The sequence below is a fragment of the Scardinius erythrophthalmus genome (assembly GCF_964197995.2).
Source record: "Scardinius erythrophthalmus genome assembly, chromosome: 19".
Taxonomy (NCBI): domain Eukaryota; kingdom Metazoa; phylum Chordata; class Actinopteri; order Cypriniformes; family Leuciscidae; genus Scardinius; species Scardinius erythrophthalmus.
This window is the reverse complement of record NC_138239.1, coordinates 11,146,719-11,172,517: the sequence shown is the minus strand read 5'-3', so window position 1 is coordinate 11,172,517 and position 25,799 is coordinate 11,146,719. Positions and strand designations below refer to the sequence as shown.

Here is a 25,799-nt window from a genome sequence, read left to right as displayed (position 1 = left end):
CTTTTATGAGTATTTAGCACTTTCTTTTTCTTTCAAGTTCACAGAACTGATGTATTTTAAGTAAACTGAACTGTTTCATTGTTTTGAGTTTTATGAAATGATTTATTTTAATTTAAACAAACTTAAGTTTAACTGAAACGGCTGGGATGTCTATTTCCCAGCACGCTTTGCCGATGGCACTTGAATGGGAGAGTAAATGCTAAAATTAAGCGTAATATAATGTTTTTTTTGTGCAAGATTAATGTTAAGTGGGAGACTGAGTATTGATTAATGTTTTGTTATGCTAATTTAGAAGAATTTCTGTTAATGTTGGTTTTAGGATAGTTACCATCATGGTGACAAGTGGTGCATGCGGCTTGATTTGAGAGCAAATCAAATCTTTATATTGTTGCACTCATGCAGCAAGTGCTGTATAACATACTATTGTTAGCATGATAACATAATAGTATGTTAGCAAACTAGCTTGTTAAAACTATAAGTTAATACTAATGAAAGTGTTCACATTGAGATTACATGAAGGTTTTAAGTTAAATGTATGAAATAGTTTACTCTGATTTTAATTGTACTTAACTTGCAATTAAAATGAATATTTATTAACAACGTTTCGGTCACACGACCTTCATCAGTTCCTTATCTGCTGAAACGATCTACCTAATTGGTCTTGTTATCCTACGCACCTATCACCTGCAGGTGTAAGATGGAGTTTGTTCACTAATTGTTCTTAACTTGAAATGTTTAATTGTTCTTAACTTGAAATGTTTAATTGTTCTTAACTTGAAATGTTTAAGTACAAACTTAAAATCTGCCAGTTCTGCTTACTTAATCTTTGAATTTCAAAACTTAAAAAATTGAGGCAATCGATTGCCTTAAATTTTTTGAGTTCTGCTAACTTATTCGGGTTTACAGTGTAACTCTGGTCTCCCCAACTGACTTTTAAGTGGAGAATAATACGAATAGAACAAGGAGAAGAATACTTGGCCAAGTTGAAACCTATAGTTTCCAATCCATCATTGATTTTCCAGTCATTTTTAAAGTCTGTTGTGCAGAAACATATTAAAAGAGATAATACTGACCTTAAAGAGGCTTCTGTAAGGAAACTTTCCCACCAGGATCATTGAAGAATACATCTCCGTAAATCTACTGCACCAATACAGACATACAGTATGTAGACCTGATTTTTTGGTTGATGGGTCATTGTTTTAATAATGCACTTTATGCCTTATGGTACTGAGGGGTTTGAAGCCTTGAATATATATATATATATATATATATATATATATATATATATATATATATATATATATATATATATATATATGAGTATATATATATATACTTTCATGACCATTCAAAAGTTTGGGGTTTATGTTTTTAAAAGAGGTTTCTTATGCTCATCAAGGCTGCATTTATTTGATCCGAAATACAGTAATATCTGTAATATTGTGAAGTATTATTACAATTTAAAATAACTGTTTTATATTTTAATACATTTTAAAATATCATTTATTCCTGTGTTGGCAAAGCTGAATTTTCAGCTTTTAATTTAATACATCCTTGCTGAAAAAAAAAAGTATTAATTAAAAATCTAAAAAATAATCTTACTGGCCTATTTTTCTTACTGAGTATTTTGAAGGGTAGTGTATCTGTAAAATGATTTCACTTTTTATGAAGTTGAAAAAGTATACAGTCAATTTGAAATATTAGTCAACTTTGGTAAATGTAAATAAAATGCAAGAAACAATTAAAGGTGCACTATGTAACTTTTTTTGTGTGTTCAAAATGAACACCCATAACATCCAGACCTTTAAATCTCAACTTAAAACTCATCTATTCACCATGCTAAATAATCATTTTCCTCTATACTTCTCTGTCTTCCACTTTTTCAGTATTTATGTTACGTTTACTTTATCGAAATTGATGTTTTCTCTGATTCTATAACTTCTTATGTTAATTATTTGTAGTTATTTGTCGTCTCCATCTGCTTTTCTGCTTGTTTGATTGTTATAATAAGCAGATTGCTTGTCTCTTTGTCTGTCAACTGTTTCTATTATTTTGTGAAGCGACCTTGGGTACTTGAGAGGCGCTATAAAAAATAAACATATTATTATTATTGTGAAGGGTCATTTCATTATGGTTGATGTAGCGCTGTGCAGGAATTTATTTTCCAGGAAGTACCGTGTCTATTAATGGGCAAAGCTACAGTAACGTCTACAGCTAGTCAGCTAAAGATCCTTTCCATCTAAACTGGTTATTTCTCTTAATCCTAGTAGTGAATGTTTTATGAGCAGTAGGATAACCATTTTCATCCAAAATACAACCAAAAAAAATCCATGCAGTTTTGTTTTTTACCCGCTAGAGGGCCAAAAGTTTTATTGTGTACCTTTAATTAATATTTTAAGTTTTAAAAATGACTTGTAAATGTATTTTTTTTTTTGTACGTACCCCTAGCACTCTCTCGCGGCCCCCTGGGGATCCCTGGACCCCAGTTTGAAAACCTCTTGCATTACAATATCAGCAGAGGAACATGTTCATAAAAGATTTTCAGTCAAATACTAAGCCAGCATCTCCCAATAAATCAGCTTTTCTGTCTGTATTTGATGAACTCGTAAACATTTTTCACCCTGAAGTACTTTCTTATCTGCATTATGTCCCTCAGCTGCAGAGGCTGCTGTATTCCATATTTTATGAGGGGTTCAAACCCTCCGCCTGCGGTAAACTGTCACTATATCTGGCACTGACAGTTAGATGGCTTTTGTGCTCTTACACCTTTGAAAGAAGATGAAAGCGAGGCGTGATCCCTGTGTACCAAACACCTCGGCTTCATTAATTAGTCTGATGCATCTCCTCGCTTGCACACACCGTTCAGATCTCCAAGAGTCGTGCACCCTCGACCCTCTGCCCCCCGTCTGCAAGAGAAAAGACTCAATTTATCCAATTAAAAAGATACATACCAAGGCAATTCTTGCAAAGCGCTCTGTAGTTCTGCACTGTGGGTACTTAGCAAGGCCCCATTGTACATCAGGGTCCTCAAGGGTAAAGCGGACTGCTCCATCTCTGTGAAGGATGGCTCAAGTCTGTTTCCAGCCGAGTACCTATCGGGGCCATCACGACAACACCTTCTCTAATGGCCTCCTGTCTAAATGAGCAGCGGTGGAGTGTGCAGCGGTGCCACACTGACCCTGTCGCCATCCATTAGGCACAGTGCCTTTGGAAACACTGTCTGTCTGCGCCACGCTCTCATTTGTGGCACCGCAGTACCATGTTCATCCCCAGATGGAAGCTGCCGTTTTGTAATAAGTAAAGAGTGCTGGGACTGGGTAGGATGTGTACTGGAAGAATGACTTTGGACCTCCAGGGACAGGTCTAATCAGGCTTCTGACTGAGAGGACTAGCAGACAGCACAGTGATTTTGGGCCTGCATCTGCAGCACATTAGCGTAACGCCAACACGAGGCATGCGCTGAGCTTCCACACAGCCAGCCAACTGCGATTTCTGGGTTGCCACGTTGAGTAGCTCCTTTGATAACGGACATAAATTATAAAACAGTTATTAGAGAAATTATTACAGACAGCACTTGATCATCATAAAATTCATTTACACCAGACAAGGGACCATATTTGTAGCCAAATGGTAAATGATTTACAAATCCCGATAGCCTGATCTCATTAGGCATGTTTACACATGCAGGAGTGCTTACACATACATTTTATATGCTGAAACAAACAATATAGATGTACTGGATGTAAAAGGTAAAGACGTTTTATGATTCAGTAATGATTAAATGATGATAGAATCTTTTAGTTTTGGATAAAGTGATGGAATCCTTTGAAACGGGTTGAATCCAGCACCTGATAATCACATGGAAGAATGAAACCTTAAATGTTAAATAAATGGGATGAAGCTGAACATATTTAATTACATTAAAATCCACTATTTATTCCATTAATTCAATATTCTATTAACCAAAAAGGATTTGTAAGCATTCGTGGATCATGTAAAATCCGGTAACACTTTACTTAAAGCCTTTATGCATAATGCATTATAAAGGTATTCATAATATAGCCTACATTATAATGCATTACATATTTTCATAAATAATTGTAACCAAAGTTAAATGCATGATAATATTTGCAGATTCCTTGTTACATCTGAAACTGGTTGTTTGTTGTGTTATAATGCATTTACTTTCTTATTATTCATGTGATCATACAATGCATTATAAGGTGCATTACAAGGCATAATTAATGCACTAAAATTAAAGTGAAAACAGAAAATATAAAAAAATCTCATTTCAAATATTAACAATATAGTTACTATAGGTAAATAATAGTAAATATTAACAGTAGTTATTAACAATAACTATATAGTATATCAATGATATTCAAGTGCTTCAAACAAAAATCTCTTAAAGATACCCTCACTAACCTGGAAAACGTTGGAAGATTCAGAGATTTCCACTTTGTTTCCAAGCAGACTGATAAAAAACCTCTGTGTGCACTTAATCAGGGAAGTACATATCAGCTGCTCAGATTAGAGCTTGCCAGATGAGAAAGTACTTTCCAGCTTTGTCTGCAATATGCATTAAACAGTCAGTGAACGCACTGTGGTCGGCAAGATTGCCATCGGAAGCTGAGACTACTGTGTAATTGTAAAGTAATTGCGACCCCAAAAGACTTTTGTTTTTGTCAAACAACAGGGAAGCCTATATATTGTACAACACAGAGCTGATAAATAGATTATTCTGCAATTTCATTGCTTTGAAAAATCTACTTTCAGATGCAGTGCAGAACCACGTTACATGTAAGTGTGAAAATAAGCAATCTATTAATATTGATGACAAAAAGAAAATGAGTCACTTAGACCTGTTTCACACCTCTGCAGCATCTAATTATTGAACCCACCCACACCAGCTCTTGGCTTGACATTGGTTGAACCTCTTGACTATACCATAATTATAACCTGGAATTTCAGCAACACAAAGCTTAGTTCATTTAGAGCACACATCAGGGAAACGGACTCAGCGAGCCTGTGTGTTTGCGTTCCCTCAGTTGTAAACAGCCATTCTGGCCTAGATAAGGAGGCCGAAGGTAGTGGAGAGAAAATCCTTTTAGAACTCGTCATGCTCTGTACAGCGTCTAGATTAGGATTTCTGCTTATAATCCTAATGAAAATCAGTGTTGGAAATGACTTTCTTAATCAGCTAATACTGTGGCCTGTGCCAGCTTCTTTAGTTTGCCCAACAGCTCATGTTATCTTGCACACCTAGTTTGTTTACAGCTTTCCAAATGTAATTGAGACCACACCAACTGACTGGTAGAGGCCTTGAAAGGGGAAATCCTCTCATGTTATGAAGCGCTCAGTAAAACTGGGTCTGAATATCAGCAGGGAGCTATTTGATTTTTTCCCAAACTTCGATCCTAACTTTCACAGGTTCAGAAAGCAACAGAAAGAATGACCTACTTTGAAAACTGTGGGGCGTTCTGTAAATGTCTTCCATTTTCTCTAGCACACCGCAAAGTTCACAGAAGTAATAAGGGGTCAGCCATTTGCTTGAGTGTCAGTCATTAGAGTTGTTTTTCCGAGTGTGGCTTGATGCGTTTCTTAAGACAAAATTCCCTTGAAAAAAAGTTTCTTTATTGTCCAAAGACAGACATTCACATTGCAGCAGGGATTTTTAAATACATAAAAATTGACTGCAATACATTCTCTCTTCAATGCAAAACTCCACACAAAAAGCAGGAAACCAAAACTCTAATATGTTCACCTTATTTAGGGACTTGAAATGCTGTTTGTTCAGTTTTATGTCAGGATCCCAGTGCATATAATGACACAAATTGTGTGTTTATCTCTTAATTGGTGGGATGAGGACCACCCCCTCTATTGTGCTGGCCTGTCTCTGCAAGTCCACTCTCATATTTCGCCTCAACCCGTCCAGCTGCCATTGCAGAACAGCCTCCCTCTTCCTCAGCTCGCCCAGAGCCGTCGATGCCTGGAGCTTCCCAGCTGTCACTGCCAGGCCAGGCTCTCCGTTGTGGAATATGTGAGGTGGCTTTGAGGGCTGTGGATCTTGGAGACATGGCAAAAAGCCACTTGATGTGATTGCGGAGGTGTTAGGAAGATGTAGACCCTCTAAATAACCTGCAACCTTCTTCTCCACTTCCATTCTCTGCCTATCAGAGAGCCGAGAAGCCCCCTCACGTCCCCCCTAATGAGAACGAGAGCTTGCTAAGAATGATGATCTCAACAGACTGGAATACTGATCAAACATCAAAAAGATACTAATATCAAAAAGAAAGGTATTGCAGCAGCCCAGATGATCAAGTACGTGGGAGTATAAATGTCAGTGTATATCTTTTGAATCACAAGGAATGTATTTAGAATTGATGTGAAGAAAATTCAGTCTCAGACATTCAGAATAAGACCGCAGCCATGGCAGGCGGTCATTTATCATTACAGGTTAGATCTGTGGTTGGAACCACATCACAAAGACCATCTAATTATCCGTCGGACCCACCATATCGAATTTTCATACAATGAAGTGTAATTTATTCAGGCAATAAAAGAATGCAATGATGAGATGACCTAGTTTTCATAATTCTTTTAGCTCTATCCTCCCTCATTATCGGGATATTAACACCTCTGAAGTCTGCTGGTAGAACCTTTGAACAGGTAATAAAACATGATGTTCCACATGCACAGAACAAATCATTTTCCTTGGGGAATTAGAAGCTATGAAAACCCAAAGAAAAGTAATAATAATAATAATAATAATAATAAATATAATAAGAATAAGAAGAATAATAGGTCCTTAATCAATTAAATAAATAAATAGCAAAAAAAAAAAAATCACTATTTTTTGTGTACTGTTGGGATGGATGTAGAAATAAAGGATGATGTGATAAACACATCAATGTGTGACTGAGTTTATATAAATCTTAAAACTGAGACTGTCAACATCTCAGGCACCAAAACTGACAAGAGCTAGAATTTTCAAACTTCATGAACTTCATGCAGTGAAATACTGGCCCTTATTATAAGTTGAAGCCTTCCCGACGGCACTTATGCAGGTCTGGCGGGTCGTTACCTGTGAGGCGAGTGTAAGAGTGGACTGCTCATTTCTTCTGGCTCTCAGGTCTGTCTGCAGCCTTAGCAGCATCTTGTCAAGTCGTCTGACTGCTCTCCTGGTCTTGTTGCTGTGAGGACACCTCACCATGACAGCCCGCTCCCCAGGCGGCCAGTCGGCAGGCTCCACCTCGGACACATCGGCAAGGGAGCTGTCGATCACGCTGTCCTGCACGGAGACAATGGCATGAGTGCAACAGGTCTGTCAGCAAAGACTTCTGCATCAATTGAGATGCACTGTGCTCAAAACCCATGCCAGATCAGTTAGTTCTGCTAAAAGATATATATCTCTTTGGATTCATTCACTAAAAAGCTATCAGAGGGCTTTGTTTGCTGCAGGTTCTCATTTACAACCAAAACATACATACTCTGTAGTTTTTTTTTTTTTCATCAGGTTTCTCTTTAATGTGCAATCAACCACAATTCAACTCGTTTTTTTAAATTTTTTGAAGAAAATGAGGGGTGCTACTGCTTAGGCATGCAAATGGCTAAAAGAGAGTCTTCAGATCTGTACTGTAGTTTCTGTATTTTGACTAGGGTGTCATAATATTGGAAAAAGAGCCCTTAAAGCTTATAATCAAACTAAATCTGTAATCACTGGCTTCTGGCAACGGTCTGCGCGTTTTAAAGAAAAATGTTGAAGGATTTCGATTTAAGAGATTTCGACTCTCTTGTGAATGGGCATGATACGGCCATTGCCGGAAGCCAGTGATTATAGTTTTTAGAGTTTTAAATATGGATATTTTTCTTCCAAAAACCCACAGATTTTCTTCAGAAGGCATTTATTAACCAATTGGAGTCATATGGATTACTTTTATGATGGATGGATGTGCTTTTTGGAGCTTCAAAAACTCTTCAATGCCATTACTAAGCTGGGAAGAGCCAAGATATTACTTAATATAACTCAGATTGTGTTAGGCTGAAAGAAGAAAGTCATATACACCTATGATGGCTTGAGGCTGAGTAAATTATGGGATGGTTTTCATTTTTGGATGAACTATTCCTTTTAAAGTTTCTACTTTGTTGTCAGCAGGTTTAAACACTTTTCATCACAAATAATAAAAAAAAAAAACACTATTTATTTACATTTGTGCAACCCATGATACAGTGCCATGCTTCACTCTGAAACCTGCAGATCGTATATTTATGGAACTAAATTGCAGCCTTTGCGATTTGATAATCATATATAAAATTCCAATATCATTTAGTCGTATCACGATTTCGATTTAATTCCGACATATGATATCATCCAGCCCTAATGACTAAAAATGTCATTTCAAAATTGAACAAAATTTATTAAATAATACAAGAAACGGGTCAGCAAACTGTCCACTCACTGATCATAACCGGTAATGTTGGGGTTTATGTTATCAGTGACATGCTGACGCACAGAGTTTGCCTCAGAAAATCCATCTTGTATGTGCATGGTTATCATAAGGATGCCTAGATACGAATATTAGTAAGGTTAATATTAGGTTCTTTGATCCACTGGGGCAAATTACAACAAAAGAAAAATCCAAACTTTAAGATTTTTTCAGATTCCTTATCCAAAAGCAACATTAGCCAACTATGGTTGCATGTTTCATTGTTAGCGATTCAGTGTTTCCCAAAATCATAGTTCCAACAAACATTCGTAAACAGCACTGCAGAGTTGAAACTACAGCTCTCGACCTGCGGTTGTTAGTTGTTAGTATGACATAATACATGGATCATGCACTTGAGATAAATAAAGTTAATAAGATTTAATATAGTATATCATTCCATATGTATACAAATTGAATTCATCTTGACAATCGAGTCTGTCAAGAGAACGCAAGCACCATTTTTTGAACTCAGAACCACGGGAATATCATGCAAAACAGAACCGGCAATTGAATAAGACATCTCTAAAAAAAAGCATAACAACTGCAAACAAAAATAGACATCAGATACCATGTTCGTTATTTACAGCAATAATCTGACATTAATTAGATCTTGAACTGATAAATTAGCAGAAGTTAGTGTTGCATGATGTTAATTGTGTAAATCGTATGTTGAACCAACGTAGTTTGAATGATGAATGTGTGGTAAGGATACAACATTTTCGAGAAACAGTCATGACTTGCTAGTTAATTTTTCCAGCGATGCATCATACTTTGGTAGATAAGCAACGAGTTACATCATTGAACAGGAACTGAAACTTAGATTGTGACTTCTCTGTTCATATAAGTAAGGCCAAACTAATAGTAAAACATACCAAACATACACTCTTGTGATTGGCTGTGATTTTTGATTGATTTTGTTTTGTATGGAAATACAAATTGCTTGTAACATTACATCTGGTTAGGCCATGGTGTTATTGCGAATGGGCCTTAAGGAGTTTAGAATAAACTAAAAACCCTACGCATCAGCAAAAATAACAGCAAGCACGACTGATTGCTTTCTTGTTAAAACAGTTCTGCTACAACATGTCCCAACACTTCAGAATAACCGTCAAAGTGTTTTGGGTAGATTATCCAGTTTTCTCAAAGTCAGACTTTGTGCAAGAACCTCCAAAGAAAATCGATTCTTTAAGAACCTGTGCTATTCAACAGCGGCTCAACCAATAGCTGAAGCTTAAGGCTTGCTTCCATCACTCTTGTGTGAACAGTAACAAAACAATCCTGCCCAAATACCACTCCATCCCCAAAATGTTTGGCTTTCATCAAGGACTATAGATTTCCCATTGACGCGGTGGGCATGCTATTTGATTTCCATTCCTTTTCTTCCTGTTCTTTGGACCGGGGAACTTTTGTCTGCGTTTTAAAAGTCTAGATTGAATTTCTCTCTAAAAGGAACCAAAAATTGGATTAACAGGGTTTAATGTATTTCTACAACTCAATTAGATAGTGGTTATTGTAATTCAGTGAAACCTCTCAATGTGCTTTATTCTGATTGTGTGACTTTTATCGACTTCTAATGAGGTTCAACATAACAGAATTGTAAGAGAAAAGTAATCATTTCAATAGTCTGATGCGCTGGAAGTGGGAAAACAAAAGCCCTCCACTATTTGTCAGACTCAAAGACACCCATGAGCTCACCACTCTTACTGAATAGCAGTTAAAACATCTTTTTACTTCAAAATGCACACTGAGAGTGAAAAATGAAACTCCTGCCAAGTGCTCAGGACCCACTCCTGCTAGCCAGGGACTTCTTTACAACTTCATTTCAAATTGGAGAGGAGCCAGCGTGAGTGAGGGCTCTTGTCTGCCAGATTCAGAGTCCTGGAGCACCAGTGCATCACTGTGAGTGACAACTCAAAGCTGGGCAAGGTTACTGCGGGAAGACCGCCAGTCTGGCTCTCAAACAACACTGGGGTAATATACATATTAGATTTAGTGTCATTGGTAACTTTTCAGAGTAAGCTAATTTGGCTGTGTTGAAAATCTCCCGCATCTTTCTCAATGAACTGGTCATGCATAAATACCTGGGGCTGAACAGCGATGTGACAGCGTGAACAAACAGAATATCAGATAAAGGAGTGCGAGTTTGAATCTCAAATTCATTCCTGCATGGAACAAAGCAGACGTACCATCCAGCACCAGAATAAAGGCTCATGGACTTTCCAATCCAGATACGCCTCCAGAATTCCATTCAGCGCTTGTATCCGCTCCAGCTCCTGAAATAAAATGTAACAAGAAATCCTGATTACACGCAGGGTAGCACTGTTGTTTTTAAAACAATAAAACTGCAGTGGTTCTACAGTGCACGTACAGTTTTGTGCACACTTGGCAGCCGCTTTGATCTGTACTCAGGGGCAATATTTTCCCTGTAGGAGCTTGGCTAATACCTCACATCTCTGCGGTTAGACAGAAGCACTCAAGGGACTTTAGGCTGATAACTCCTCTCAGCACCCCACACAGGCTGAAGGGCAATGGGGAGGGAGAAATCCCTGAGCTGCCCACCATGACTTACACGGCTTGAGAAGAGAGATCTATTAGCCTGTGTCTGAACACATCCCACATTGAATAGGTCTAGAATAACTATTATTAAGAAGCAAGACCCCCGGACATGCAATTTAAAATCTGCAATATTTGCTCATGGATGCTTGGCTCTGCTGCTAGTTTGTTTTAAGCCAATTATCGGAGACACACTATACATGCCACATGACTAATTATTGTAAAGTCTGATTGGCTGATATCACCAAAAGAATGTGCAGTCCCAAACCCTTCACTAACATGAGCAGTGAGTCCTACAAAAAAAAAATTGGAAACTGGAAATACATCCAATATAATAGTGATGCCATTAAGTTGACCAATGATGTGTCAGTATGCAAATTTCTTGCCTGCTACACGTGTTACTATTTGTAAGTAAGGCAGTACATAACACTCCTTACCAGGTGCAACATGGCACTATTTCAGGGAAGAGATTTGTTTCTTAACACTGAACCTGGGTTTGCTGTGCAATTACACAAAAACAATACAATCAGAACATTTCATTCCCATTAGTCGATTCTAGGGCTGCACGATTTGGGGAAAATGTCATATTGTGATAATTGAGGTCAATATTGCGATTGCGATATGCGATTGCGTTATAATAAACACGAGTCAACTTCCTTGGTTCTCAAGGAAAATGCACACACAGATAATGCTGAAATGTGTATTTCTCAACTCAAACTAGCAACTGCAACTAAATGCACTAAACCAAATGTTTTCAGATTAAAATATTTTTACCAAATTAAATAATGACATCTTTGCATTACTGCAAACTTGTTATTGACTCAATAGTATAAAATAAATGGAACAATAAATAAGAACATTTACATGCTCATGAAAATAAGATATTTTTTAACATTCTGTCCATTTAAGCAGGATGTAACATATCTAAACTCAGTCTGTGGATCATTTTTGGTGTAAGTGTATTGTGATTTTCAAAACATTTGTTAGCAAAACAGAATTTTGTCAAGTTTAGTGACAACATGTTACAATGTTTACATGGTACAATGACTGGTAGCCTACTGTTTTTATTATTGCTTGACAACTTTCACGATTTCAATTCAAATCTTGTGATTTGAATCCGATCTTGATATAATATCAGATTTATTTGGATAAATATTAGGTACAGTAGATACAAGTAAATTTTTCTCAAGAAAAAAAAATCTCACCTAATGCTGTAAACATACAGAGAGCCCTGTCAGCTGGTATTATTATTATTAAAGATTAAAAACAACAACTCAAATTAAATATGTGGTTTTTACTAGGCTACAATAACATCATTTTAATGACGTAAAAATATAACACCACATATTTAGCAAAATACTCCTCTCTCTATATAATTTGTCTAGCCAACTAATGTGCTATCAAATGGCTTTCCTGAGGTAAACGTTATGTGACATAATTGTTCTCCAGCTGTTTTATTGACCTCTTTCCGCGGTTGAAAAACACTGATTGATCAATATTATGTATGAGGCATAAACATTTCGGTAAGTTTTCAACACACCTATTGTTCATTCGTGTTTATTTACTATTAACTAGTAAGGAGTATGAGATGTTTGGTTCACGAGTCAAGACCATGATAAAATTGACAGAATCTGAGAGCTGAGAATTTGTTCCTACCAAAAGTAACCTGTTCTGTCCAGTCTGTCGGTGTCAGTGTCCTCTTTGCTTCACGATTATTCTCTGCGATTTTTCTCTGCGTGAGAAAATGGATGTGTGGCGTGAGAGCAAGTGAAAAGTGTCAATTGCGTGAGTCTCACGCTGAATACGAGAGAGTTGGCAGCCGTGCAGCACTAGTCGATTCAAAACAGTTTAATTTGCTTAATAACTTTTTATTAAATTGGTTTTATTACAATTAGTTGCATTAATTTGATCAAAAATACAGTAAAAAATTATTATTTTGTGAAATAGTTTTACAATTTAAAAACACATGATTTCTGATTTTTAAAATATAATTTCATGTCAAAGTTGAATTTTCAGCAGCGATTATTTAGTCTTTAGAGTCACATAATCCCCTAAATCATTATTTTACGCTGAATCGGTGCTCAAGAACATTACTTATTATCAATGTTGAAAGAAGTTTGTGCTGCTTATTATTTTTGTGGAAAATGGATAAATAGATAACTATTGCTGTGTATTATTAAATTTTAAGGGGTTCTCATGAATAAAAACATAATTCATTCTGTTCATGTAGCAAATAACTGGAAAAAATGCAATGATTGGGTTTACTGTATTATACTTCTTGCACTAAACATTTTTGTCTCTACTTGCTATAATTGCTGTTCGAAATAAACATTCCTCTGATTAGGAAAAAAAGAACTCCAAGACCTAGGTAGCAGCATTTATAATAATAATAAAAAAAAAAAAAAACTCACAATGTCTCTTTTTCTCATCTTTCACTCACTTTCTCTACATCCCACTCATCCTTTTTCACACTTTTTTAAGGCACTCTAAACAACCTGCCTGACAAAAACAGCCCCTTCGTTAGATGTCAGGAGGGAGACTTTTTCTCTGAGATAAAATACTCTTACAAAGCCTCTAAAGAGCGATGGAAAAAGGAAGGGAAAGAGGAGAGCGTAGGCCTTTTGACTTTAAAGATCAAGATCCACACTCTTCAAACAAGCAGGATTTCCCACCTTGTCAATCTGTCACACCAAAGAACAGGGCGGCACATAGAGGTGGATGCTTCATTACAGCCTTCTCCAGAATAAGCCAGGGGATGAAAAACACATTGACAGCTGCGTGCAATCATTCGCCGATTGAAATGAGCTTGTTACCTAGCTTACGGCAGTTATTATCGAGCGCTGATCACCATATGCTCTGATGACGGATAGAAGCACTTAACATACACCAAAGGAATACAAATGCGATGAGAAACCTCTAGAGAGAATCTAATTTAGTAAAAGTGTCACTTGTCATGTAATAACAATGATCAGGAGCTGAACTCATAACATTTGTCTAGTGTTTAACGCAGAAATCATAAGACCTACATGATCTCATGCCAATATTTCATTAAAATGTTCCAGTGTTTTCATGTCACCTTGTCAAGTGCACTTGATGTCGTGTTGCTGTGATGGGAACCAGTGGCATGAGGCTGACGAGCAGCAGAGGGGCTGATATTGGAGATAACCTAGAGAAAGCAATTACAGGATATTATTTCATTTCTGCATTTACATCTAAATATGCTGTTTTCATAATAGTTTTTTTTAGGCTATAATGTGTCGAGTGACTTGCCCTATGAGTGAATTTAGACCCCTCTTCCTGGGCTGAAAGCAAGCTCTTCCACTGGAGCCTCAGTTTCCCATATTGCCACTGCAGTGCCTGTAGTGCCTGATCCGTCTTTACTGTGGCATCCTCACCTGGTCCACATGTCACAACGTCATCCTGTCCATGTGTTAGACCTTGAGGGATCTTACATGTCCACAAACATATTAAGAAAATCATTACAATAGCTTTCAAGCATCATTTTATTAGTGCTGGAACAACACCTAGAGGCAAAAAGAACAAATCCTACAACACAAAAATAAAGATAAAGAAGATTAGTAGATTAAAGGTTTTATGACATAACCTCAGGGGAGACAAGCTGGTTTCAGGGGAGATTTTGCTTTTGCTTTGTTAAACCCATAAAACAGAAATCACAACTTGGGGCTGTTGAAATAAAAAAATTAAAATATTGTTTTGATCTTTTTTCTTTATTTTTTTGTTGTTGTAATTAACAGCATTCTTTTAAATACTTTTAAAGTGTTGCTTTCAGCAATTGTTTGGAAGATGATCATAGCAGAATGAAATAAAACTGTAAAAATACAGTTAAACAGTAATATTGTGAAATGATTACAATTCAAAATAACCTTACTATTTTTACATGTTTTAAAATACAATGTATTCCTGTGATGGCAAAGGTGACTTTTCGACATTATTACTGCGATCTTCAGTGTCACATGATCCTTCAGAAAATTTTAACCAGTTTGCTTCTTTTTTTTAAATAATGGACACTTTATTAAACTGATTATACTAATATTTGCTAATGAAAACTAGAGTTAGAAATAACACATTTCTGGTTTACTGTAATGACTATTAATAATAATAAACAAATAATAAATGAGTGGAAAAAACAGATCAGGGTGGTTGCTAGCTAACTAGCTTACTAGACAAAAGAGCAAACCTTTAAGTCTCTGATAGTCTGATTCGTAAATATGACTTTGGCCAATACTTTTTAAAAGTAAGTCTGTGAGTTTTTTATTTTTTTTATCATCAACCAGGTGCCAATCAAATCAGAAATGCTTCAAATCATAACAGCACACCTCTCCTCAACAAGCCATACTATTTGGGGTATCACTCATGACTGTAGCACAAACCGTGTGGGATGAGTTACAGGCTGATGTATACTTAAGGTTAATATAATTAAGCCTTGGTATGAGCAATAGTGATGCTTGACTTAGCAAGCACCATTGAAACAAATGAAACTGACACTTAGAAAGTCTCAATTAGATTAAAGTTTTAGGACTTAACCAATTAGACTTTTAAAAAGAGTGAAACAGCTTTAAAATTGATCCTAAAAGCAAACAGGATTTTATGCATTGTGTTCCATTCATGATTGCTTCTTATTAGAAAGTCAATTAGATTAGTCAACCAAGAGCAAACGGAACCACAAGTTATTTGTTTAGTGTCTCAGTCTTGTGTAATGTTCTTAGGAGGCCGTTGATATGATTTCAATAACAACACTGTCGTTTTTTTATTAAAGAAAAACAGGTCGAAATTCAATGTCCTGTCTGTGTGCATCACTGTGCATAAAATGCAGTGTTAATCTGCTCTCTGCTGGCCTTATATAGAATAACACTTGATATACTAACTTAACTATTCATTTACAAAACCCTATTGTTTAGCATCAACAGAGAAAAGCAACTGTTAAAAATTAGTCATCTCTCCCTTGATCAGATCAACAAAACTCAAGGTCTCACCGTTGGTGCAGATGAGAGCATGTCTAACTGATGAACCTTCTCTGCCAGCAGGAAGTCCAACAGATTCCCAGATGACAGCACCCAGCCGAACGCCAGGAGCAGATCTCGGCTCCCCACCTCGTCTATGTGACTGGGGGGCCGGGGCCCCAACACCCACGGGGCCCCATAGCCACAGTGCCACAGAGCACTCCTCACAAACAGCAGCTGCATGTCTGCAAGCACAACACTGTTGGTTGTACAAACAATAATGAATAACGCATGGACTGATTTTATGGGCAATGATAAATTTTACCAAAGTCTTTAGAGTCCTGGCAGTGGCACGCACAATCCAGTGCAAAGGCTCTCTGCAGAAGCCTACTTAACAAACTCCACATGTCCAGTGCCTGAAAGCAAAGTATATTTATGAGCACACTAAGCAAGGTTTATCTAGTTAACGATGACTTGTCTATCAAATTATCCTAAATCAAATTAAAGAGAGGGAGAGGAAGGGAGAAAGAAGTGGTAACGTTACCATAGTACAATAAGGGTATCAGATGGTTACACACACACACACACACACACACACACATACACACATACATACAAATTATATATATATATATATTTAAATGATGTTACCATCAGTATATATATATGTGTGTGAATACTTTATTTTAGCTGCCTATGTTATACAAGTCAAGCACTTTTGGCAGGAAATAAAAGAAATAGCCACCAGTGTAGCCCTTACCGAATCTTCTCTATTGAATTTGGCTCTCCTGAAAGCCTCGGCTGTCGGGATCGACTCGACGCTTAACCCAGACAGTAGTTTGCAGAGAGAAGTGATTACTTCTTTCACTTTAACACTCTTTTCGCGCTGCATTTTTCTTCTTGTAGTATTTTGGAAGCCTTGACGGTCGTTAGGCAACAGCCACTTCCTAGTTGGGTGATATTTACCATTTACGCCATTTTGATTAGTTGCTGTTTTGGCGCGTTTCATGATTGACGTGAATCCTGACCAATAGGAATTGTAGGCAGCCCACCACGATAACATCTATATTAAAAATGCAGAAATACTGCAAAACTCTTGATTTATTTTGTATATTTCATATATGATACAATTGCTATATAATTAAAATGAAGAAATGAATTCTCAAAGCATCTGAAGTAAAGGGAACAGCATTTCCTCATATTTTGTGATTGTTACGTTTATGATAACTGAGTATTGAACTGAAAACACAATGATACGTCACACAATAACACAATAAGAACTATAATAATCATAATGATAGGTCATTTTTATTTTTATTTTATTTATTTTGCTATGGGTAAAGTCAGAAGTATCCAACAGTACTTCTTAAGAACTTTACTGCCCCCTCCTGTTAAAGGCTTGTCGTTCACCCCCTAAATGAAAACAAATTGAATGCTAGGGGCCGGGCTTATATAATATTAATGATAATGTAATATATAATAATATTAATTGAAAAGATAACAATATAACTTTTGCGCAGAGGACAAAAAAGTTTATTTTTTCTTGTGAAACAGTAAACAAAAACAGTTAACATGTAGAGGGGTCAAAAATGCTAAAACATGCTTAAAATTGTAAATATAAAATTTAAATCGCATTAATAAAATTGTTAACAGGAAACGAAGTCAGATAACTTTTTAATTACAAAATGAATTATGGTGCCTTTACTTGGCCACAAGACATGCTACAAAGTGTTTAATTACTCTGATTGTGCAACTTGCTTTAAGTACCACATACAATGTAATGTGTTAACAATACACTTAGTAGGCTAATGAAACTGTATGACAACAGAATAACTGCCTATTAATTAGGAGTTTTGCTTACTGTAAATTATTACAAAAAATGTTGTTTTTATAGTCATTAATAAACATTAATGAATATAAATTAATAGATACATTGCATTTTTAAAGTAGACTCTAATAGAGACTGAAGTATAGCACCACTTAAGAGGTTATAGGTTATAGTGTCTGTCATACCCTTGATGGTATCCATCCAGTTTTGTACTTGCTCTAATATCACTGGCTTGTATTTTACTGTTACAATTTAGCATTGGTCACCCTGAAAAGCACAACGTAAAAAAGTTTAGTCATTAACTTTCTTAACTTTTAATATGTCCTTCATGTGGAAACATGTGAATTAACTGGTTATTCAAGTCAAAAATATTATTCAATATGACTATATTAAATAAATAAAGGGTTAGATCAAGTAGAAATAATTATTTGAGGCAACAATGACATGCATCAATTCTTATTACAGTGTAAGTAATTAGGACCATCCTATATGTCCTTCTGCACAACCCATAAATTATGATTGTGTATCTCTGCTTGTGCTGAGGCTAACAAAACGCAGTTCAAGTGTGTGCTTTTGAAATCTATTCAAATAGTGTTAAAGCTCAAGAAAATGAATTTAGCTATTTATCTTTATTTTTAATAAATATACCTAATGCAAATATTGCACAGACTTTTAAAAGTAAAAACGCTGGTGCTTGAACAATAAAAATGCGTAAGAAATTGCATTAACTCTCTCCTTCAGCTTCCTCCTCTTCTTGTTTGATGACAGGGTTCCCTAAAAATGAAAATGATGAGAAATCCATTTTTTGCAACCATGGCCTTATTAACATATGATTTTGTTTTTCATGTCATCACAAATATGACACTTACCATCTAGCTTTTTAAGTCTGGGAAGCCTCTTAGTAGCCTCCTCTATCCAGTTGCCATCAGCGGCATACTTTTCTTCTAATGGGTTTCCCACAAAGACGAGGTCCACCAATGATGGAAGATCTGCCATCTTCAGAAACTCCCCTAAGGAACAAACAGCCTCATAAACTCCTCATCCTGGATAGTTCACCCACAAAAATTCTGTCATCATTTACTCACCCTCAAGTTGTTCCAAACCTGTATGAATTTTTCTTCTGCTGAACACAAAAGCAGATATTCTGAAAAATGTTGGTAACCTAACAGTTGATGGACCCCATTGACTTCCATAGTATTTTTTTCCCTCACTATGGAAGGCAATGGGGTCCATCAACTGTTTGGTCAACCATATTCAAAATATCTTATTTTGTGTTCAGCAGAAGAAAGAAATTCATACAGGTTTGGAACAACTTGAGGGTGAGTAAATGACGACAGAATTTTCATTTTTGGGTGAACTATCCCTGAATAAGCTGCTATCAGACTCTCAGGTGAGTCTATTTTCCATACTCACCCCACTCCTTGACTAAGTTGTTGGACATGTATAACACTTTGAGTTTTTTCATGACGTGAATTCCCTTCAGTTTTTCTATGAGGTTATAAGAGATCCACAGCTCCTCCAGAGTATCACCTACTGCCTCCTGTGGGGGACAGAAGAGCTGTGTGAATTATCTCTGAATTCTTCAAGCTATCATTAATGTTCTGTTCCTTTACTTACAAGTCCATTAAGGTTTTTGATGTAATTCCGCCCCAAGGACAATATCTTAAGGTTCTCTGGGAGAGAAATGTAAATAAACTGTTATGCAATCATGACGAATGCATTTGAAACCTTTGCATCTGAAGGGAGTACTTACTTAGACCATTCAAGTTGGCAATTTTTTCAATACAGTTTGTTGACAAGGATAATCTCCTAGGCAGGACAGAATTTGCAATGAAGATATTTTAGGAAGTTATTATATGACACACATGGAAGCTGGTTTAAGAGAAAATACACAAAAAATTGGAGTTGTATATTTAGACTCACTCGCAGTTGCTAAGATTAGAGAGAGATGCGTCCATTTTTTCAACGGGAGGGATCTGACCATAAAGCTTTACTGCCGTGGCCTCGCTCGCTTTTTCGCCTGTTTTCTCCTCCTTGTAACAACCAAGTGAAATCAATAAACATAATTAATAGTACACAGAAAACAACCTACAGTTAATACTAGGAATGTCTAATGGGTTTAGGGAGACTGGGATAGTTCACCCTAAAGTAAAAATTCTGTCATTATTACTCACCCTCATGTCGTTCCAAACCCGTAAGACTTTCATTCATCTTCGGAACACAAATGAAGATTTTTTTTGATGAAATCTGAGAGCTTTCTGTCCCTCCATAGACAGTTACGCAACTCAAGCTCAAACGTGCTGTGTAACACGAGAATGGACCTCATTGGTTCTCGCACGTAAGGTGAACATGCTTTTGCTTTCGTTTACCCAGGGCCGGATTAAGAATTCAGAGGCCCCCGGGCACAATGTCTTGTAGGCCCCCCCTTAGGCAGGCCAAATGTATAGTTTGTCCAAGGATATTTAAATTTTGCATTAACAGTTTTAGTTTACTGACTTAAAAGGAACTTTGTTGTACTATGCTGGAGTAAAGTTCATAAATGATCGTTCTTTCCCATAGGATTTTGTAAAACTATGATGGGTGGACCTCTGTCCCTCTAGGGGGGTTCGGGGGCATGCTCCCCCATAAGAAAATTTTGTACATTTTAAGGTTAAATGCATCAATCTGGTGCACTTTGAGAGCTCAAAATTAAGAGCTTCAATGGGCTTCAACCCATGAACTGTGCAAAAAGAAAAAACATTGACTTGTACCTGGGCATTAAAGGGGGCTCAAACTTATTTTTTAGTTATGATATAGAGTTTCAGTCTACATTACATTATCACTGGTGTTTTAGTATGCCAAACAATTAGTGATATATATATATATATATATATATATATATATATATATATATATATATATATATATATATATATATATATATATATGTATATATATATATACTGTATAAGAATATGACACATAGGCATAATGAAGATGAATAAAGTATAAGGCTATTAAATAGCGGTTCCAAAATAGTTTTTGTAAATACAAATAAGTTAGAGTAGACCACAGTCATTTAGAAATAGAGTGCAAAAACACAGTGAAAATAAAGTGGCATTTTTGGGTTAAGGAAACAACAGTAACCATGGTAAATACACAATACTAACATGAGCTGTTAATGAACATGACCACTGATCCTGATGAATAGAATGAAAATTGAATGAACATAAACCAGCATGTAAATAATTACAAACATGAAGTAAGTTGCGGAATGTATTGCCACTTTTTGGTAATTTCATGACTTACAAATTGACATCAACTACGATGTTGTTGTATCATGCTTGTAGTTTCTTTTGCGCTTTATTTATAATAAAGTGACATAAAGCGCTCTGCCGCGCTGCGCGTGTAATTTAAGAGGACGCGCAACGAGACTGACGGGACAGGAAAGTACGTTTTTTTTAGGTGAGAGACTTTTTATTTCGTAACAAGTTACAAATAACGTTAGAATAATGATACAGATCTGTATTATGCTATTGTTTTTGATAGTGTTGTACATTTCTTACAGATAATCATGATCACTGCGTTTGTCTTACCGAAATTGGTATCTTCCTGTCAGCAATTACAGTTTGTCTAAGCTTCTTCTTTTTTTATTAATGCCACGAAAAACATTTAAAAAAACAAAACAAAAAAAAATAATAATGAGAAATAAGTTCAAAGCTTGTGTTTTGGAAAATAAAATTAATATATCACTAGCCCTAACATTCAACTTCCCACTTTATTAACGTCCTAATTAAAGTGTCACAATAAATGGGAAAAACGAGTCCAAAAAGACGTATAATAGGTGAATCTGGCAACACGGAGGCTGCACCCGCGCCCTTACTCACAACGCGCTCTCAAGCCCCGTTCACTGTTCCTTCTCTCAGCGACATGAATTGCAAACACACATATGACGCGGTTTAAACGGCTAATTAATCATTCTGAGAGCTTGAAATTTTATTTTTGAATATAAAAAAATGACCGAGGTCCGGACCTCGGTGACGTCATAGCTGGCTACGGCCATGCCTATATTAAACCTTTCACGCTTAATCCAAATGTATTGTTTTACTCGGTGCTTGCTTATATGTATTGAAATGTCTGAAACCTAAAATAAACATTATGAGGTTGAAAAAACTGCATAGTTGTGTGCTGCATATAAATAATAACCATATCATATCAAAAGTGAGAAAGAAGAAGATCAAGTTCGGCCAAAGGCAGATTCGAACCCGGGTCCAACGCGTCAAAAATCTCAAACACCAACGCCCTACAGTCTACGCCACTGACTCTAGAAACAATGCATTAACATGAGTCTTTTTGGTAGAAAGACAGACACTTAGCGCAAGTTGCGCAACTATACAATAAGCTCCGTAAAAAGAAAAAAATATATTTTCTTTAGAATTTTTTTTTCTTTTTCTTTTCTTGGGCCCCAAGTGCGCATGGGCCCCTGGGCACGTGCCCATAATGCCCATTGGGTAATCCGGCCTTGCGTTTACCACAACTGATGTGAGTTGATGAATATTTATATGTGAATAAAAGCCTAAATTCAATCTGTTCATTTTATAAAGCAATCATGTCTCTTCAGAAAATTTTGACTAAACCGCTTAATTCAATGGATTCGTTTTACGATCTCTTTATGAACTTTTTGAAGCGTAGCTGTCACTGAGGAACAGAAAGCTCTGAGATTTCATCAAAAAGATCTTTATTTGTGTTTCGAAGATGAACAAGTCTTACGGGTTTGAAACGACATGAGGGTGAGTAATTAATGACAGAATTTTCATTTTTGGTTGAACTATCCCTTTAAAACTTGAAAAAAAGTTAAACTACAAACTAAATTAGTAATAAATGTTTTACCCATTTCACCAGGGCCTCTTTAATAGTTGTTGCTTTTGCCTAAAAACACACATAACAACTGATTAGTCACTCACAGCATTAACATAGTTAATAGCTGAAAACAAAAACAAAATGTAGGGAAAAAAATTCTGGATCTCTACAAGTATGCACCTGTGTGTTATTAAATTCACTAATGAATACAGATGCTAACTTACAACAAGCTCCCTATACTAGACAGTACATTGACATCATCTGTAAGTTAGTCTGTCACAATTTGTGCATCTTAACCTAATATTAATACTAAGTTTAATACCTAATAAGCAAATAACTTTGCACATTTAAAACCTAAATAGCTAACGTTAATGTCCAACAGCTAGCAAGGCGGCTAAATGTTTATCTGCTGCAACTGCCTGACTCAAGTGATGACCATTGAAGCAGCTTGTATTTGCAGCCTGAGTAATGTCCTCTTTTCATTATAAACAGCAAGCGCTAGTTTTCCTTATTTAGAACAACGTATTATGCACCCATTAACGTCGCATAACAAAGCGTTTAAAGGCACAAACAGGATGGGAACTCACCATGTTGCTCTTTACGGTTGCTATGGAACTACCCTGAAGCAAAGCGCGTGCGCAGAGTGATGCTTCCGACGAGCACGAGCCGAGAATCCGCCTGACAACACAAACATCGCGCTGGTCTTGTTGCCATATAGATAACTAACTTTATCATTATTTATTGCCTTAATAGTAGGATGCCGCTGCAATGAAAATAGAAAAAGTATAAAATAAAAACAAGTATAAATAATAAATCTTCAGAAAATAAGACCATCACAATAATAAGATCTTCATTTAATGTTCTTTATATTTTATTCTCAGTATTTTTCGTTATTAGCAGCATAGCCTACTATTCATATTGGATTTTGTTTTTATTTGCTATTAGACATATTTTTGTGTTTTACAATGTAAAAACCTCTACATTGAATACTAAAGTAATTCCGTACGATTTTTAATACTGTCCAGTGTCCACTCACTCCACTCTAAATATTGTACTGGTTCAAGTTGATAAAACCCATTGAGAGGTTCATTGTGTGATTCCACAGTCAGACCACTGGGTGGGAGTGATGTAACAATGATTACTCTCTCTCTCTCTCTCTCTCTCTCTCTCTCTCTCTCTCTCTCTCTCTCTCTCTCTCTCTCTCTCTCTCTCTCTCTCTCTCTCTCTCTCTCTCTCTCTCTCTCTCTCTCTCTCTGTGTGTGTGTGTGTGTGTGGGTGTGTTTGTATTAAGACATTGGTATTGCACTGGTATTACGTGTTTATAAGAACATTTCCTAAGACCTCGTAATTAAAATGGCTTAAAAATCATGCTGAAAGTTTTCTGTGCTGGGTAGGTTTAAGGGTAGGGTTAGTGTAGGGGGATAGAATATACAGTTTGTAGAGTTAGAGTATAAAAATCATTACGCCTATGGAATGGAATGTCCTCATAATGATAGGTGCACCAACATAGGTGTGTGTGTGTGTGTGTGTGTGTGTGTGTGTGTGAGAGAGAGAGAGAGAGAGAGAGAGAGAGAGAGAGAGAGAGAGAGAGAGAGAGAGAGAGAGAGAGAGAGAGAGAGATTTAACCCATACTTTTATTAAATCAGTATCAATAACAAGAAAACCATAAACAAAATGATTAATATCTGATAGCATTGGTCACCCACTAATATCTAAATGATTAAAAAAAAACTAGTTAAAACACCACTGTAATAAAAGGGTTTCCAAATCCTGCATCTTTGTATAATACTTAAATGTAACTCATGTCTTAGACCTATAATAAAAGCCTTAAACAGCAGTTTACTCTTGGCCATGTATATTCCTTATCCTTTTCCTTTATCGTGAAATGTTTTTTTGCATGACCGACAATACAATTGATCTTCTATGGCTGTCATTAATGACAGTCAGGTCTGACCAAATGTCACCCAATTTCCGACACATAAAAATATAATGGTTTGCTAAATCATTGGCCTACTTATGACATAAAAAGATGAAATTATTATATAAAAAGTAATTATGACAAAAAAGTCAAAGTCATAATCATTTGTCACACTTTTGACATTTATCTCACAATTATCACTTAGTATTTCATAATTGCTACTTTTTATCTCTCATAATTGCAACTTTTTATTTCATAGGCCTACAGTAGCCCACACGATTTTACTTTTTGGTAGAAATGGGCTTCAAACAAAGCTTTTTCACATTACTTTCACTTTAATCCTTGTTTTATGTTACAACATATCAATAAGTAATTGTACAGTTGTTATAATGATCACAAATCGAGTCGAGAAAAAAAAAAAAAAAAAAAAACTGAGAGCAAAACATGAAGTGTCTAAATGTAAATAGGCTATGCAAGTGTGTAAGAATATAAAGATTCCATAAACATTGACAAACAGGAATGCAATGTCAAATACAATGTTCAGAATAGAAACACTGAACATTAGACTTCCGAGCCTGATGTTAGACTGGACGTTTATTAGAAATCTAATATGTATTATTATTAATATGTATAGGCCTACTACCCCGAGAGTGTGTCATATTTGCATAATAGTGGGCTTTCCTACTTTTTTAATACAGTACCACATAAATTGCTTTGTCTGCGGTGTCATTAGTGAAATGACTATTTGTCACATTTGCACGCAGAAAATCAGTATCATTACGCTGGCAAAACCATGAATAATGAGTTTCAAGAAATTGTATTCATTGCTGAGGAGCACTTGCATCGTGGTGATCTGACACACGCATGCGCAGTGCAGCCCAGTGACAGCGAGCAGCCTCCTCAAGAGCCCAGCAGCGAGAATTCAGACAGCAGCAGCAGTCAGTCTCCCCAGTTCCTGTTTCCGCCACGACTCGCCAAGCATCCCTTTCATTAAAACATACGCGCTGTGGAGATACAAGTAACCGATGCCAAATCAAGGTAAGTGTGTCGCCGTTATATACGACCGCATTTCGTTTAGGAAAACGGTGTTTTTCTCGCCGGCGAGTTCGCTCCATCCCGGCCTGTTGCTAGCGCTGCCTCGACTGCTGAACGGGAAAAATAACGGTCAGGTTTGCAGCTCGAGCGCATTGTGTTTTCGCGGCGTGATACCGAAG

General features: G+C 36.4%; 3 protein-coding genes across 3 annotated transcripts in view; 1 reads left to right on the top strand and 2 right to left on the bottom strand.

Annotated features, from left to right (window-relative positions):
- Positions 1-2,440: 2,440 nt before the first annotated feature.
- Positions 2,441-16,996, bottom strand: tedc1 (tubulin epsilon and delta complex 1). The gene is made up of 8 exons (XM_081394432.1): positions 16,761-16,996; positions 16,326-16,416; positions 16,034-16,245; positions 14,310-14,486; positions 14,116-14,205; positions 10,673-10,759; positions 7,085-7,291; positions 2,441-6,205 (listed from the first exon to the last, which is right to left on the bottom strand). Exons 1-8 carry the CDS (start codon positions 16,890-16,892, stop codon positions 5,843-5,845), a joined length of 1,359 nt encoding a protein of 452 aa, XP_081250558.1. The 5' UTR covers positions 16,893-16,996; the 3' UTR covers positions 2,441-5,842.
- Positions 16,997-17,514: 518 nt separating this feature from the next.
- Positions 17,515-23,288, bottom strand: dnal1 (dynein, axonemal, light chain 1). Its single transcript, XM_081348082.1, has 8 exons — positions 23,255-23,288; positions 22,698-22,736; positions 19,752-19,861; positions 19,582-19,637; positions 19,446-19,501; positions 19,242-19,368; positions 18,698-18,838; positions 17,515-18,602 (listed from the first exon to the last, which is right to left on the bottom strand). The coding sequence occupies exons 1-8, from the start codon at positions 23,255-23,257 to the stop codon at positions 18,553-18,555; spliced, it is 582 nt and encodes a 193-aa protein (XP_081204208.1). The 5' UTR covers positions 23,258-23,288; the 3' UTR covers positions 17,515-18,552.
- Positions 23,289-25,468: 2,180 nt separating this feature from the next.
- fut8a (fucosyltransferase 8a (alpha (1,6) fucosyltransferase)) overlaps positions 25,469-25,799 on the top strand; it is a 103,859-nt gene continuing 103,528 nt past the window's right edge. Inside the window, exon 1 of the mRNA XM_081393827.1 lies at positions 25,469-25,623. The gene's annotated coding sequence lies outside the window, so the exon portion shown is untranslated. The remainder of the gene's footprint in view (positions 25,624-25,799) is intronic.